Source organism: Haplochromis burtoni, unplaced genomic scaffold (assembly GCF_018398535.1).
Source record: "Haplochromis burtoni strain Fernald_Lab_line unplaced genomic scaffold, NCSU_Asbu1 Contig_192, whole genome shotgun sequence".
Taxonomy (NCBI): domain Eukaryota; kingdom Metazoa; phylum Chordata; class Actinopteri; order Cichliformes; family Cichlidae; genus Haplochromis; species Haplochromis burtoni.
In genome coordinates this window covers 997,670-1,012,991 of record NW_024582553.1, presented here as the reverse complement: position 1 = coordinate 1,012,991, position 15,322 = coordinate 997,670, and the positions used below count along the sequence as shown (strand labels likewise).

Sequence of the window (15,322 nt, the reverse complement as noted above, 5' to 3'; positions counted from 1 at the left end):
CCATACCTCGCCATCATCTTTAATGTTTTGGAAAAAGGAGGTGTTGTGTGTTTGCTGTATTTCTGTTCTGCATAAACACAAAGAGAACTGGGCCTAATGAAGCATAGTGATGAATGTGTGAGGACATGAAGGACAGAAAACCTGTTGAGTAGGTTCACTTACCAAAGTGATGTGTGTACAAACACAAGACTGAGTGACATTAAACATTACCAGGTAACAGACATGCTGCCCGTGTGATACAAAAAACTGCAAATCTCTGTACCTTTACCTAACAATATTTTGTAATAAGCTGACATATGAATGAAATTTGACAATTGGTTTTTAATAAATTTGTCACCACTTTTGGCTGACTAGTGTAAATACTGCGGTTTGTAGGAATCATGTCTTAATTTATTTGCTGATCTTAACATTTGTCAATGTTTTGTGTATAATAGTTTTATTTTATTCGATAATAGTTTGTGGATGGTCACATGATTGGGGTTGTATTGAATGCTAATAGGCACCTGTTGGTAGGATAAATCTTTCAATGTTTTTTTTCCTTTAAAATATAAAGTTTGCACTTTGGAATACGTTTTTCATTTCCCTTTTCAATAATAGAGATTTAGTGGTATTGTTTTTTGTTTTTTATCTCAGTATCATTATTTTTGATTGATGTGTCACGTGAATGGATAGGTTAAATCTCCATGTCAGTGACTTTAATTTGTTCCTGAGGGCCCTACAACTTTCCAATGGAATGTTTTAAATAGTGTCACAGGAAATACAGGAGTGATATCAATTTCAAAAATGTCATCTGAATATGAAGCTCATACTCATACCATCAGCTTTGTTTGACCTGAACACTGTATATGGGGTTTGGTTGTCCAACTCAGTGATTAAAAAAATGATAGTACAAATGATGAACTCTATACAAAAAACAAAGTGAGGGACCTGTCACTGCACCAAATCGTTTTGAATAAGAACTTTCTTATATTTTCACCTTTGTCTCATCTAGAAGTAATAGAAACTAAGGGTGGTTTTTCTGGATTGTAAAAAGAAACCCGACAAACAGCTCTATTTCCTATGAAACATTTTGTAAGCTGAGCATCTGAAAATTCTTGTACATAACAAGATTTGTTTGTGCTGTGCTTTAGAAAAAATGTATTGCAATTGGAATGAATACATTTTGTTGCAGTATGCACTGTTTTGGGGTTTTGTCTTGTTTCGTCCATTTCTTTAATTATTCCATCCTCTGGGATCAAATATATGATTTCATATACACATAAGCACCTACGTGATGCATTGGAGTAGAATGAATATAGTTAAACATACTGACTTAACCAGATAACTGGTACACCCCTATTGATGCGTCTATTTTGAATACCACATTCTGAAAAAGTGTCTTCAACCATGTTGTGTGTCTCCCCTATACTGCTCTTTGTTTATACACGGGGGTGTCCTCCCATTGTTTAGCATATTATATATATATTGATAAATATAGATAAGTATCTTGAAGTGTACTGCAGCAGTTTCTTACCCCTCTCTCACTGATGGACTCATTGAAAGCGGACAAAAGTTTTTAATCTGAGACTTGAAACCAACACATCACTTCATAAGACTTGGAACTTTGAGACTGGAAGAGTGAAGGTAGGATGATTTGTCAAACTTTTAACCCTGAGTACAGTAATGAACAGTTGTCTGATCTTGACAGCTTCTTCATGGAGTTTTGTAAAAGAATGAGGATCACAAATCCCACCCAAGTGATCATTTTAGGGCTTTTTGATGCTCATTTTAAATCTTAATCTTTATAGAATAAACTAAATTTCCACTGAGAACAATACTGAGATGCTTCCCCTTCCTAAAATCTCAAATCTAAAGTGGAAGGATTAATTTATTTTGTTATTGATACACTGAGTAATAGCGAACTCAAGAAAGACTTCAAAGCCACCTCTGTCAAAATTAAATATGTTTATGTTCTTTATAATCTAACTAAAACTGCATAAACATACAACGTTTTCCAAGTTACAACAATCTATACCATTTGTAGTGGAGTGCACATTGAAAGGAAATGAAGTTAAAGTGAGTGGAGGTGGACTCAGTGGAACATATACAGGACTTCAGTTTCACTTTCACTGGGGTGATGTAAAAAATCCAGGCTCAGAGCACATGATTTATGAGCACAGATATCCAACGTAGGTACAATGTTTCTTCATTACTTGACATCTAAACTCCTTTTCTATATTTTGCTTTGCCTTATAAGTTGTTGGACTTTCTTCCAGATGCACATAGTCACTCAGAAGGATCATCTCACTGCCCCTCCAGAGCATCCAGATGGATATGCTGTACTTGGGTTTTTTATGAAGTCTGTATGCCCCAGACTTCACGCTGCTATTTTTAAATAGGCGACACTTATAAAACTGGTTTACATTGATGGCTTTTAAATATTAACATAATTACATTCATACATAATGTAGAGTTGAAGTCCACAGGAGTCAGAGCCATGGTGAACTTACGTCTACTGGCAACCTCACCGACAAGGTTGGTTTTTCTCCACCTAAGAAGTTCCAATGGGCTTTTGTTTAAAAAAAAAAGAATATTGAAAACAGTAGATTAGAAGAATGGCCTGCCATTGTTGTTGTAGTTATAACAATAGTTAAAGGAAATTTGTGTTTGACTTCTTTGTCTGTATGTGGAATTATTTTTGAAGTCAAACGATAAAAGTTTGTAAAGTCATGAAGCAGAAGAGGGTGAGACAGTAGCTGACAAACCATGCCTCTTGACTTTTGTGAACATGCACTGAAGTGAATATAAAATGCAAACCACTTTATGATTACATTTATTTATCCTTTTAAATTCAAGTCTCTTTCATTCTAATCTTTCCACAGGGAGCAAGGTTCGTTTAGACCATAGCATCTCTATTGATGACTTAATTGGAAATGTAAATTTGACAAAGTTCTACCAATACATGGGTTCCCTGACAACGCCTGCTTGCAACGAAGCAGTCGTGTGGACAATCTTTCACGAGCCAATCCACGTCAACACTGAACTGGTGAGTTCTCTTTAGCACAAGAGGAGCAAAGATCGTGTAAGGGGATCTGCAAATATGAATGTTCTCTCCACCTTTTAACACAAACACAACTAACTAAACGGTCCAAGCTGTATGAGAAAATGCTGAAGAAAAAGCTTCTTATGTTAATTTATGTATTAGATGTCAGTTAATTTATCACTTAATTATAGTGAATAGCTTGACCTGCAAATGACTCGTGGCAAATGAAATTCTTCTGTTATCCAGTCTGTGTTGGAATCACAAACATTTGCAGAAGAAAACTGAAACATGCAGCCAAGCACACGTGACATACCAATGGAACACACTGGTACATGCTGGTGTCTGCTTTGATTGTTCTGTTTGATAATCATGCCTTTTTATTTATGTTATTTCCACTGACTGTACCAACAAGGAAAAATGTTGGGCAAACTGCACGTGACTGTATGGGATAAACAGATAATTCTGAGTCATGCAAATGTAACAGAATGACACGTGACGTCTTTCTTTTCACCTTATCTGCCTAATGGTGGTGAGCTGTCTGCAGTTAGTGAGGCGTAGGCCCTATACTTGTCTGGCGACTCAGCAGAGGCATGACTCATTGAATTTAACTTAAGGCATCAATGAGTATGCAAATCTCTTACAACACTTTTGTGTGCATAGTCTGTAAGATTATAAAGCACCTCATTAGCCTGGATTTGACAGGCATGATAGGAGGACGACATCTGAGAGTTTATTTTTGTGGAAACAGAAGAAATACACCACAGTTATTAGAGTTTTGTATTTACTATTTTTCCCCTATTTTCTTTTCTTTCTTTTTTTGATTTGCTTTCTTTCAGTAAGATTTCAAAACAGATTTACTAAAAATTATATTGAGGATCATTGTCAGGGCAAGATTTAAGATGTCCAGAACCTGGATTACAATATGAATAAGGCAGCTAGTTCACAGTCTCAGTGACTAAATGCACCAACGCATCATTAGGTGGGGAATTTCCTTTCTAAAAAAATATTACACAATTTTGTGCATTATTATTATTTATTTAATTTTATTCTGAAGTGTAGTTTGTATTGTTGTTTCAGAAAAATGTTCTTTTCAGACTTCGTTTTTAGTGTGGTTTTACAAATCTATAATAACTCAAGTAGCCTCTTCCAAGTACCAGCTACTTTTTATGACATCAGGTCTAATTTTGTGCTTTTTTGTGTTCATATGTGAGAAAATCTACCATAGCTGATCTTGTCTGGCAGGACAGCAGAATGACATAAACAGTAAACTGACAGAACAGCAAAATGCCCCATAATAAAGTAGGCTTCACAAATTTGCAAATCAAAATCTCTTTACATATTTTGTAGAGTAAAGTGCTCTAAAGCCTCACAAGAGCTGAAGGTTTTTAAAGGATGCCTCTGGTTGCAACTCATCTTGACATGAAAAAAGTGTCTTTGTTCAATTTAGGTGTGCAGATAAAACAAGCAGTAAAGACATTTATTTGAAAGTTATTTGACTGATCTATGGAGATGCAGTCTGATGGTGCTGTATGTTTGACACAGTTCACAACCAAATCCCCACAGTAGCAGTAGAAGAAAGCAGAAGGGTCAAAACAGCAAAAGCCAAAAATCACTGCTGGATGCCAGTGATCTTCAGCCCTCAGGCTTTGTGCATTTAAAACAGTTATGATGCTGTTACGGAAATCACTGTTTGTGAACACGGTTCTCCATGCCTTACACAAATGTAAGTTAAAACTCTGTCAGAAGAGCTGCTGTCTTCTCTGGACCAAAGTTAACTTCAGATGGACTGAAGCTAAGTGGGACACTGTTCTGTGGTCAAATAAATCAAAATCTGAAATGGGACAACTTAGATAACATGGATGCTGCAGCTGCTAGACTACAGGGAGTGCAGAATTATTAGGCAAATGAGTATTTTGTCCACATCATCCTCTTCATGCATGTTGTCTTACTCCAAGCTGTATAGGCTCGAAAGCCTACTACCAATTAAGCATATTAGGTGATGTGCATCTCTGTAATGAGAAGGGGTGTGGTCTAATGACATCAACACCCTATATCAGGTGTGCATAATTATTAGGCAACATCCTTTCCTTTGGCAAAATGGGTCAAAAGAAGGACTTGACAGGCTCAGAAAAGTCAAAAATAGTGAGATATCTTGCAGAGGGATGCAGCAGTCTCAAAATTGCAAAGCTTCTGAAGCGTGATCATCGAACAATCAAGCGTTTCATTCAAAATAGTCAACAGGGTCGCAAGAAGCGTGTGGAAAAACCAAGGCGCAAAATAACTGCCCATGAACTGAGAAAAGTCAAGCGTGCAGCTGCCAAGATGCCACTTGCCACCAGTTTGGCCATATTTCAGAGCTGCAACATCACTGGAGTGCCCAAAAGCACAAGGTGTGCAATACTCAGAGACATGGCCAAGGTAAGAAAGGCTGAAAGACGACCACCACTGAACAAGACACACAAGCTGAAACGTCAAGACTGGGCCAAGAAATATCTCAAGACTGGTTTTTCTAAGGTTTTATGGACTGATGAAATGAGAGTGAGTCTTGATGGGCCAGATGGATGGGCCCGTGGCTGGATTGGTAAAGGGCAGAGAGCTCCAGTCCGACTCAGACGCCAGCAAGGTGGAGGTGGAGTACTGGTTTGGGCTGGTATCATCAAAGATGAGCTTGTGGGGCCTTTTCGGGTTGAGGATGGAGTCAAGCTCAACTCCCAGTCCTACTGCCAGTTTCTGGAAGACACCTTCTTCAAGCAGTGGTACAGGAAGAATGTCATGGTCCTGGGTCATGTGACCCAGTGTGTTATGCTTAGCCTATTTTGATGTTTATTATTTGTTTAGGTTCTCTAAGGTAGTCCAGCCATTTGTATATATCACCCCTGCATTACGTCTCCCTTGCCCTTCGTGTGTTTATGTCTGTGTGTCTTGTACTGTCAAGTTCATGCTGTCAGTTATGTCACCTCCCCCTGTACTACGTCTCCCCGGTTCATGTCTCATGTTTCCTGTTTTACTTTGAAGGCCTGCATTCACTGTCAGTGTATTCAGTTTTACTCCTCCTGTCCTGTCGTTAAGTTCATGTGTGTCAGCTGCTGTGTGGCCACTTCCCCTGATCATCCCTCATGTGTATTTAGTCTCTGTGTTTCATGTAGTCTGCGTCGCGTCGTCTGTGTTCCCACCCCCTGTGTTCCGTATCTCCAGCCATAGCCTTTCCATAGTTTATGTCCAGTTTAGGTTTCTGTTGAGTTATACTCTTATGCTGCCCTCACTCTGGTTTGTTCCTTTTCATCAGCCATAATAAAAGGCTCGCTTTTGTTTAATCCACTCCTGTATCTTCGCTTGTGTTCGCACCTGGGTCCACCACACACATTTCCGCACGGTCTGCCTCCGCAGATCACAACAAAGAAGTCTGCATCCTTCAAGAAAAACATGATTTTCATGCAGGACAATGCTCCATCACACGCGTCCAAGTACTCCACAGCGTGGCTGGCAAGAAAGGGTATAAAAGAAGAAAAACTAATGACATGGCCTCCTTGTTCACCTGATCTGAACCCCATTGAGAACCTGTGGTCCATCATCAAATGTGAGATTTACAAGGAGGAAAACAGTACACCTCTCTGAACAGTGTCTGGGAGGCTGTGGTTGCTGCTGCACGCAATGTTGATGGTGAACAGATCAAAACACTGACAGAATCCATGGATGGCAGGCTTTTGAGTGTCCTTGCAAAGAAAAGGTTGCAGAATTCATACATAAGGCGCAGTGGATTACAGGGCACACTATCGATTTTTGAGAAAATTAAGGGATTGTAAGTGCGCCTTTTAGCCCAAAAATGCGGCACCCTAAAAAGTAAAGAGTGTTAATTTTTTTGGGAAGTGAGCAAATTTACAACTTCAGCAGGGGGCTCAAAAATTATCTCCCCCCCCCAAGTAAAATACTTCTTGAAGTTTGTCTCAGAGCCTATACCATCTCCCAGAAGAAAAGGGCCATCTGACTGCGGTTCTGCAGTACAGCCCAGAGGAAGAGTGAAGCCCAGGGATGGGGGCAACGCTGCTGGTGATATTTGGAACCTCCATGCAGAACCTTAGTGGCACGCTGGGATGAATAAAAAAAAGAATAAAAATACCTATTATCAGGTCAAATGTAAAAGAGAGATACTGTCACTACAAGTACACTGCCTGCTTATTCTAAAAAGTTCAGAATACCTTCATGGCTGTCCTTTTGAATGAAGATGACTGTAAGCCTAAAGCTTTATAGTAGAAAGGCTGGCAGGCATCACCCATTAAGTGTTTCAGGACCCCTGACACCTGAGGAAACAGGTGGATGGAACAGTAAGCACAAGGATATGTTTTTGGAATTGTTTCACATTCTTTCTGGATCTGCTTGAGCATAACCTCGTATTAGATTAGAAAACTCACCTCAAACAGGGTAAACTCCCTCCTTGGTCTGCTCTGATTGTTATCTGCTGCCACTTTTGAGGATGAACTCTGTTGTTCTGATGATGGTTGTGAAGATGCCATATTTCCCAGCCGTTCCTCTAGGCAGTGCTGTAGTAGCTGATAGAGCAAGGTCCCATCTGGCACAGAGCGATAGAGGCTTTCCAGCTTTCCATAGGTTAAGTAGTCCACAATGTTCAAACCATTTTCAGTGAAAAGCCGAACAAACTGGGGCTTGTCATTGATCAGCGCATCTGTCATTGAGTCTTCCAAATCTTCGTACTGTTTAATTGGAGGAAGGAGATCATGTTTTAAAGCAGGTCAATATTTATAATGCCAAATAATCACATTTAAACTGACTTATCTGTCAAACTTGATATTACACATCTGTTCCCCTCCTCACCTTCCACTGGATGTCGCCATTGAAGAGTTCACTCTTGGCAATGTCAACCCTATTCCACGTTACTGCTAACTTCAGCTCATCACTATAAGGGTTTGCCTCAACTAATGCGCGCTGCTTACTTGCTAAAAAAGACAAATACAAAAAAATTAAATTAAGGATAAAAAGGGGTTGCAGCTGTTATGATGTATAATTATGGTCTACTTATACATACCTCCCACAAGTGTTTTAAGCAGGACAGTGTCAAAGTCATTTGGACTCTCATGCTCTCCGTGGTACACCGTAATCAAACCTCTATTCTGGTAAATTCTAAAAGCCTGGAAAAGGAAACAGGAATGTTGGAAAACAGTTGCAAGATGACAGGTAAAAGATGCAGGAGATGAAGTACATTCCACAGATGTTATAGCACCTGCTTGAAAGCATCTCTCATGTCAGTCAGTTTTATGCACTCTCTGTAACTTTTCTGGCTAATGATTTCAAAGCAGAGCAGAGCAAAACAAACAAACAAACAAAAAAATCTAACCATAAATAACTAACACACATGCCAAAATGGGTTACCTCCAGAGTTCAGCATCTGGAGAGTGAAACGGTAGAGATTTCTTCATGTGTGATAATGCTGCCTGCCCATTGCAACTTTTGACCAGACTTTAGGACTAGGATTTATTATACTTTTTATGCTATTTTGGCAAGCTGTGAGCTTGTGGAGATTTTGCTTCTTCAGTTGGCAAACAGTTCTGGATTTTTTAAATACAGGTTTTGATATTTATTCTATTTTTGTATTCCTCCCTGGTCATACTGGGGTATGATTTTATTGTTTTTATTCATGTTTGATTGAAAGCAAACAATTTTTAGAACTTTTATAAAAACAAGCTTTTCTTGATGCTCTAAACCCATTCAGAAGAGTCTTTTTGCTCCACTTTGACCACAGTTCCTTTATTTTCACCTATGATGTCACTTTTTTGATTCACATTCAACAATAATAGATTTATCTATTTTCAGCACAACTATACTTACACTATTGCAATTTAGATTAAGGTTATACAATTATTGACATCATTATATAGGAGCTGCTTGGTAAGTGGCTCAGTTCTGTTATTACCTCTGGTAGTGGATCAGGAAACAGAGCTGCAAAATGCAAAACTGCCTGTTTCTACTTAATAACATATAAATAACCTATTAAAACTAACTTCCAGACATGTGGTCATTACCTGGCAATATATCTGGTAGTTTTTGGATAATAAGCAGAAAACAGAGCTGCAAAATGCAAAGCTGTCTGTTTTTATTTAATAACACATTAATAACATAATTAAGCTAATGTAAAGAAGTGTAATAATTGCCTGTCAATATTGCTGGTAGCTGCCTGTTTCTATTTAATAACATATTAATAGCAGGATTCATACGTCTTTTTTTCCAGGGTCAAATTCAAGGTCTTTTTAAGCACTTTCAAAGTCCATTTTCAAGTTTTTCCAGCACATTACCAAAAACATATTTCACTTCGCATCACCTCAGTAAGACCATGTGAAAATAAAAAGAAATCACCCTAGGTTGACTTAAACACCTTTATTCCTCCTTTGTTAAAACAGGTTGACTAATATGAATGCAGTGTATAAACTCAAAACACACATTTCACTTAAAAAATTAAGATGTGCAAATGTAAACAAATCAACTTGTTAGAGATATTCACCTACTGTTGAAAAAAACAAAACAAGAACACCACAAAAATAATACACAGCAAGCCAAAATTATTAACTCTTCTTATCAGATATTGATGCTTCTTTCTTATGTGAAACATTTATATACAAAAACACATACATGTGTCTCATGTCTCAGTGGCTGATAGTCATCTTCAGGCGTCAGCGTGAGCTTGAAGCCATTTACAATGTTTATGGTGTTTATTGTGTAGGTGCTCACAATAAACAGATTTTGAATGAAAGCCGGGGAACTTCGGTAGCACAAAAAATGTGTCTATTCTTTGTGCCCAAATGGATGATATTACCATTATTTCCCCCTAGGTGTTGCCAAAGGCACCGAGTTAATACCTGAAAAAGCTGCACCAATACACAGAGATATAAACAATATTCTATTTACTTGGTGATAACTTCGCTTTTAAGCCTTAAGTTGGCTAGTTATGTATCGGGCTAATGCTTAAAGCTTTGTTTTGAGGGAAGTAACTCCATGCTAAGTAATGTTAGCTAAGTTCACACTATATTCCATAAATCACCATGTCATAACTAAATGCTATATTAGCGCTGCAGTACTGCATCACACTCAGTGCATTTCAATCATTTCACCAGCGAGTTTGATAGCTAGCAAAATAATAAAAATAATTTTTAAAATTAACATGTGTAACGTACACGTAGTCGAAAATTGCTTACGAGGACTCGGCTATCATGTGACTCGAGAATGCAAACTCAACCATTGTCGTTTTCCATCAAATACTCATTAAAACGACAACCTCCAGGCATGTTAATTTTACTCATTCTATTTCTCTATCTGATAAGAAAACTATTCAGGTACAGCAAAATACAGTTACACTTTCAAGCAATTTTAAGCACCACATCTGAAATTCAAGCACTTTCAAACCCTGAAAAGACAATATTAAAATTCAAGCATTGTAAAGATTTCAAGCACCCGAATGAACCCTGTAATAGCCAGTTAATAACCTTTTAAAACAACCTTAAGAATAGTAATGACTACCAGGAAATACCTGTGGCAGTTTCTATGTAATAAGCGGCATTTTAATACCATGGTCATGATAGCTGAATAAAACAAGCATCAGGAAGTCCGAAATGAACTGGAAACACTTGTGCAAAATGTCAATAATTAAGTTTAAAAGAGTAATACATATGAATACATTAGATTTGCAGAAGAGTTTAGAAGACCCTCTTTCACGGCACAGTTATTTATTATGTTCATTATGCTTTTCATGTAAATTTCAGGGAACTATTACTCAACAGTTGCTACCATGATATTACTTGGATATTAGGTGGTTATTACTTATAATATATGTAATAGTTATTAACGAGGTGTAATAAAAGGGGCTACCGAAAATCTTTCCCCCAACTCTTGCAAAGTAAAAGCCTCAGCACTCACCTGTTCAACTAGTTTGTCGGTTTGTACTTCCAAAGGAAAATGCTTCTTAAACCGTTCTGCCACTCTGTCTTTAAGATCCACGCTGGGACCCGCCTCACTGTTGCCTTCACCAGAGGACGGCACAGCTGGAGCTGAAGACAGGTTCTCCAAGACATCACTCAGGAAATCAGCCAAGCCTCCTGAGCCAGCCAGAACCAGCCAGGGGATGGAGTTTTTCAGAGAGAGATCCATTCTCTGACAGGCGTTACAAAAACCACGAACGAAATATTTACACAATTTGAATATCAAGTCGCAACATTTTTTGTGATTATCAGTCAACATATAAAGCAGAGACTGTACCTTTAGCATGTCTGCATCCCCTGATATCAGCATACAAACAACAGGAATGTCAATGCTGCCACTTCCTTTAAAAAGATACAACAATTTTTAATACGTTCCAATCTTGGTAAAATGTTTTTACTAACTTAATGAAAGTGGCACAGCAACTAACAAAGATACAGATGGCGCACCCTGTGATTTTTTTTTTTACTTGATTAAACATTGGCAACACAGTGGTTAGCAATGTTGCGTTAAAGTAAGAAGGTCCTGTGTCTGAATCCACCATCTGACTGGGACCTTCTTATGTGGCATTTGTATGTTTGCATGGGTTCTCTCTAGGTGCTCCAGTTTCCTTTCACAGTCCAAAGACATGCAGTTAGTGGGGTTAGGACTAACTGGTGATTCGAAATTGCCCAAAAGTGTGAATGTGAGTCCAAATTGTTCTCTTTGTGCTAGCCCTGCCCTTGTGACAGACTGGTGACCTGTACAGGGTGTACCTGTTACGCCCTGTACAGTAACTAGGATAGGCTCATAAATGGTCAACCACTGTCAAAATAAGTATTATAATTCTTAAAATAATATTTTATTTTATAGTGCCATCTCTCACCTAATATGCCTGTGCGCTGGTGGGAAATGTATTCCTCCAGTCTGGCTCTGAAACCCATCTCTCCTCCTCTGCGGCCCACACTCCCATCATCCACCAGCAGGAAGGCCTGGTAGTTGTTGTCCAGTGAGCAGGAGTCCTGTGATATGTTTTGGACATAGTACCTTGCAGGAAAGCTTCCCTGCAAAGGAAGGAAACCAGTTATTCCAGTGTTTCTTCCTGGCCTTGATCAGTTTCCACGGTGTCTTAAAGGCCTGAAACTTGCACATCCTTTTGGTGTGTTTTTATTGGAGATGCAAAGTTTGGTCCCAAGATTATCCAGATGAATCACAATTAGCATACATTTACCTGACCTTGAGCACTCAAAGATTAGGTCCACATAGTCTTATTAATTTGAAATTAGTGCCCATGAAATATAAGCATTATATGATTATGGACAGCTAATATTAAAACATTCAAAAAAATAAATATAATCAAATCTTTAAGCAAGATTTACAGTAAAAAATTGTATAGTAAAAGTTAACAAGATATGATTTAATGCTTAGAGAAATGTGCAAATGTGTGAGAGTCTTTACTACCTGAGGGTTGACCAGCTGCTCTCGTTTTTCCACTACGCCCCACGGAGCAATGCCCAACGCTACCACCTTATTGAGAGAGACTGAAGATGCCGCAGCTGCATGATCTCTCACTGCCTGTCCAACACACCGACCAAGCCTTTCGCGCAGACCTGTAGTTAATATCCATGCACCTGGGTGGAACAGATTAAAAATCGGTGTGAGAAAGCATTAGTCACTGCTTGGATTTGGGGTCAAAGATATAATAAAGAGAAGTTATTCTGATAGTGGTAAGTCCTTTCATCATTTCCTCCTTCAGCTGGTTCCTCTAGTTTAAGTAACAAATGGGGGACAGAATGAAAAGCACTGGCTAGGTCCAGGAAGAAGACATGGAGGTCTTTTCCTTCCCTTTTAGCAGACTGGGTTTGATGCTATACGATCAGACCTGGTCTATGTGTGTTCTAATCATCCCCCAGACCCTGGTATACCGGCCTTCTGCACTGACATGTCAGTCAGACTGTTGAGAATGTTTGAGGCATCTTTTCCCTTGGATATCATCACACCTCCTACACGTTGCAATGTTTTTGGGAGGATTCACTTTGTTCAGACCAGTTTCATTTGTTTTCAGAGAAATCTTTTTACATAGCAACCATGGACGTCCATTGGAGGTGACCGATGTTTTCTTTTTTCTTGGCCGGTTTGTCCTAAACTTTGTGCTCGATAAGAGTAGATCAGATCACCCTATCTAGTTTCTTCTCCACTGTTATTCTGAGTTTTCCCACAATTTTGGTCAGGTCTGCGCTGACTGATGCCCGTTCTTTCTTATTACAGGATTTTGGCCACTCCACTTGGTGTTGGTAATCTTGGATGCTCTTTTCCAAAGTTAAATTCTGCTGCTGAGTTTCATTTGTATTATTTGACCATGTCAGGTAAAGATCAGGACCTGGCCTTGTTTATTTCAAAAACTTCAACCACCTTTTACGTATTTTGAGGCTTGATGTTGATATATCCTTATTCCGTAAACATAAGCATGTTTGAACTACAGCAGAAGTTGTTAGCATGGCGACTGATCTTCTGAGACTACATTTTTTCATGCTCAAACCACCATGAGTATGTTCAAGAAAGACCTGGCAGCATCATTTGTTAGATAGGTATGTCTACTGTTTTGAGAGAGGGACTGACAGCGTTAATTTTTATTAAACCTGCCACTGTGCTAGTATTCATGGCCCTGCATCTGAAGTCTCTGGTTGTGTTGTTCTGAACTCTATTGTAAATGTTTAAAACATAGAACAACAAGAGGCAAAATAAAAACATGAACCATCATTCAAAAAAAAAAAAAAAAAAAAGCTATAATTCTCCTTTATTGGCTTCTCTTCATTGGCTTCCTATTAAATCCAGTTGTTGTGATTTGGCACCATCTAAATGAAATTGAACTGAATAGTTCGTACTTCAATATATGACTATATCAAGACAGCCTATATAGTTTTATAGTCTTAAAAATAAAGGAAGTCCACTTAAGACACATTTTTTGATTTTTTTTTTTTTTTTTAAATGTCATTGAGAAAATTATGACAGCTTCTGCTAAGCAAACAGCACACACATATTCTAGACACACGGTGAACATCACACATGAGTCTGTCAGGAAGACTGTCATAGCAGCATTTGATGTGATGATTTTCATCTATCCTTGCCTAAAGTTTTTACCTGTTCTTTGTGACGCTTTCACCAGTCCCTGTCTGAGGATCTCCCGCACCCAGGTCTTTATCTGTGTCCTGCTATTTCCACCCACAACAGAAACAACCAGGTTGGGTGGAGGAAGACCCCAATGGGTTGTCAATATGTTGTACACAAAAAAAGGCTCAGTGCTCCATGACAGACGCAGGAACTAAGTTTAGAGATTTGACAGATTCAGAGGAACAAGCACATGTCAGCAATGCACAGGATTTAAGAAGTAATGAAAGTAATAAAAGTAATGAACAAAGGATGCTCAAATAAATATGACATCTGATCAGTACAGATTTTGTTTGCTCATTTGCACACCACAACTCAGGGTTTGTCTGGATATTTATTTCAATCACCTTTACAGGCATTGCTTTTTAGAACATGCAAACATATCCAAACACTTTAAGGCTCTAGAGCAGGGGTGGCCAACTCCAGGCATCGAGAGCCGGTGACCTGCAGGTTTTAGATGTGACCTTGATCCAACACAGCTGATTTAAATTACTAAATTATCTCCTCAACACTTCTTGAAGTTCTTCAGAGGCCTGCTAATGATCTAATCATTTGATTCAGGTGTGTTGACCCAGGGTGCTATCTAAAACAGGACACCGGCTCTCGAGGCCTGGAGTTGCCCACTCCTGCTCTAGAGATATAGAATTATGCAAAAAAAAGAAAAATAAATCCACCCACATGGCTGTGCCTCTTGCTGGCCCCTGCAAATTGCACCTCTCCAAATGCATCAGTTGGTTGTTCAGAGGAGTGCTGCACGCTTTCCCAGTGGTTCACAATTGCAGTGCTGAAATAGTCTCCAAGAGCCACAGAGGCATGGTCATTTCTCGCAGCCCCACACTGACACAATGCACCATTACTGAGAGATGTGGAGGGATAAAAACATCACTGTGAGAGCTGACTCAAAATACAGACATGTCACTATCAAAAGACAGAGGTCACAGTACCTGACAGAATCTTCTACAAAGGTGCTGCACACTCTTTTTTTGATGGTTTTGGGGATCCAACTCTGAAAGCAGTTTTTTTAACAGTGATCAATAATGGTCAGGGAATTAGGGATCATTGACCCTTGATGCTCACTCATCAATAAAAACAAATATCTATCTACATCTACATCTATCTGTGCTATGACAGAGATTAAGAAAAACTGTAAAGCTGGGTTTAACTCCCACCAGT

The 15,322-nt window shown here is 38.8% G+C and overlaps 2 protein-coding genes across 2 annotated transcripts in view; both read right to left on the bottom strand.

Annotated features, from left to right (window-relative positions):
* LOC102292284 (transient receptor potential cation channel subfamily M member 4) overlaps nt 1-15,322 on the bottom strand; it is a 123,925-nt gene that overhangs the window by 37,811 nt on the left and 70,792 nt on the right. The gene's annotated exons all lie outside the window — the stretch shown is intronic.
* On the bottom strand, nt 6,761-15,316 carry LOC102292402 (transient receptor potential cation channel subfamily M member 5-like). Its single transcript, XM_042226038.1, has 12 exons — nt 15,094-15,316; nt 14,828-15,005; nt 14,123-14,190; nt 12,443-12,612; nt 11,868-12,045; nt 11,282-11,346; nt 10,943-11,176; nt 8,064-8,166; nt 7,853-7,974; nt 7,432-7,731; nt 7,219-7,320; nt 6,761-7,108 (listed from the first exon to the last, which is right to left on the bottom strand). The coding sequence occupies exons 2-12, from the start codon at nt 14,875-14,877 to the stop codon at nt 6,974-6,976; spliced, it is 1,527 nt and encodes a 508-aa protein (XP_042081972.1). The 5' UTR covers nt 14,878-15,005; nt 15,094-15,316; the 3' UTR covers nt 6,761-6,973.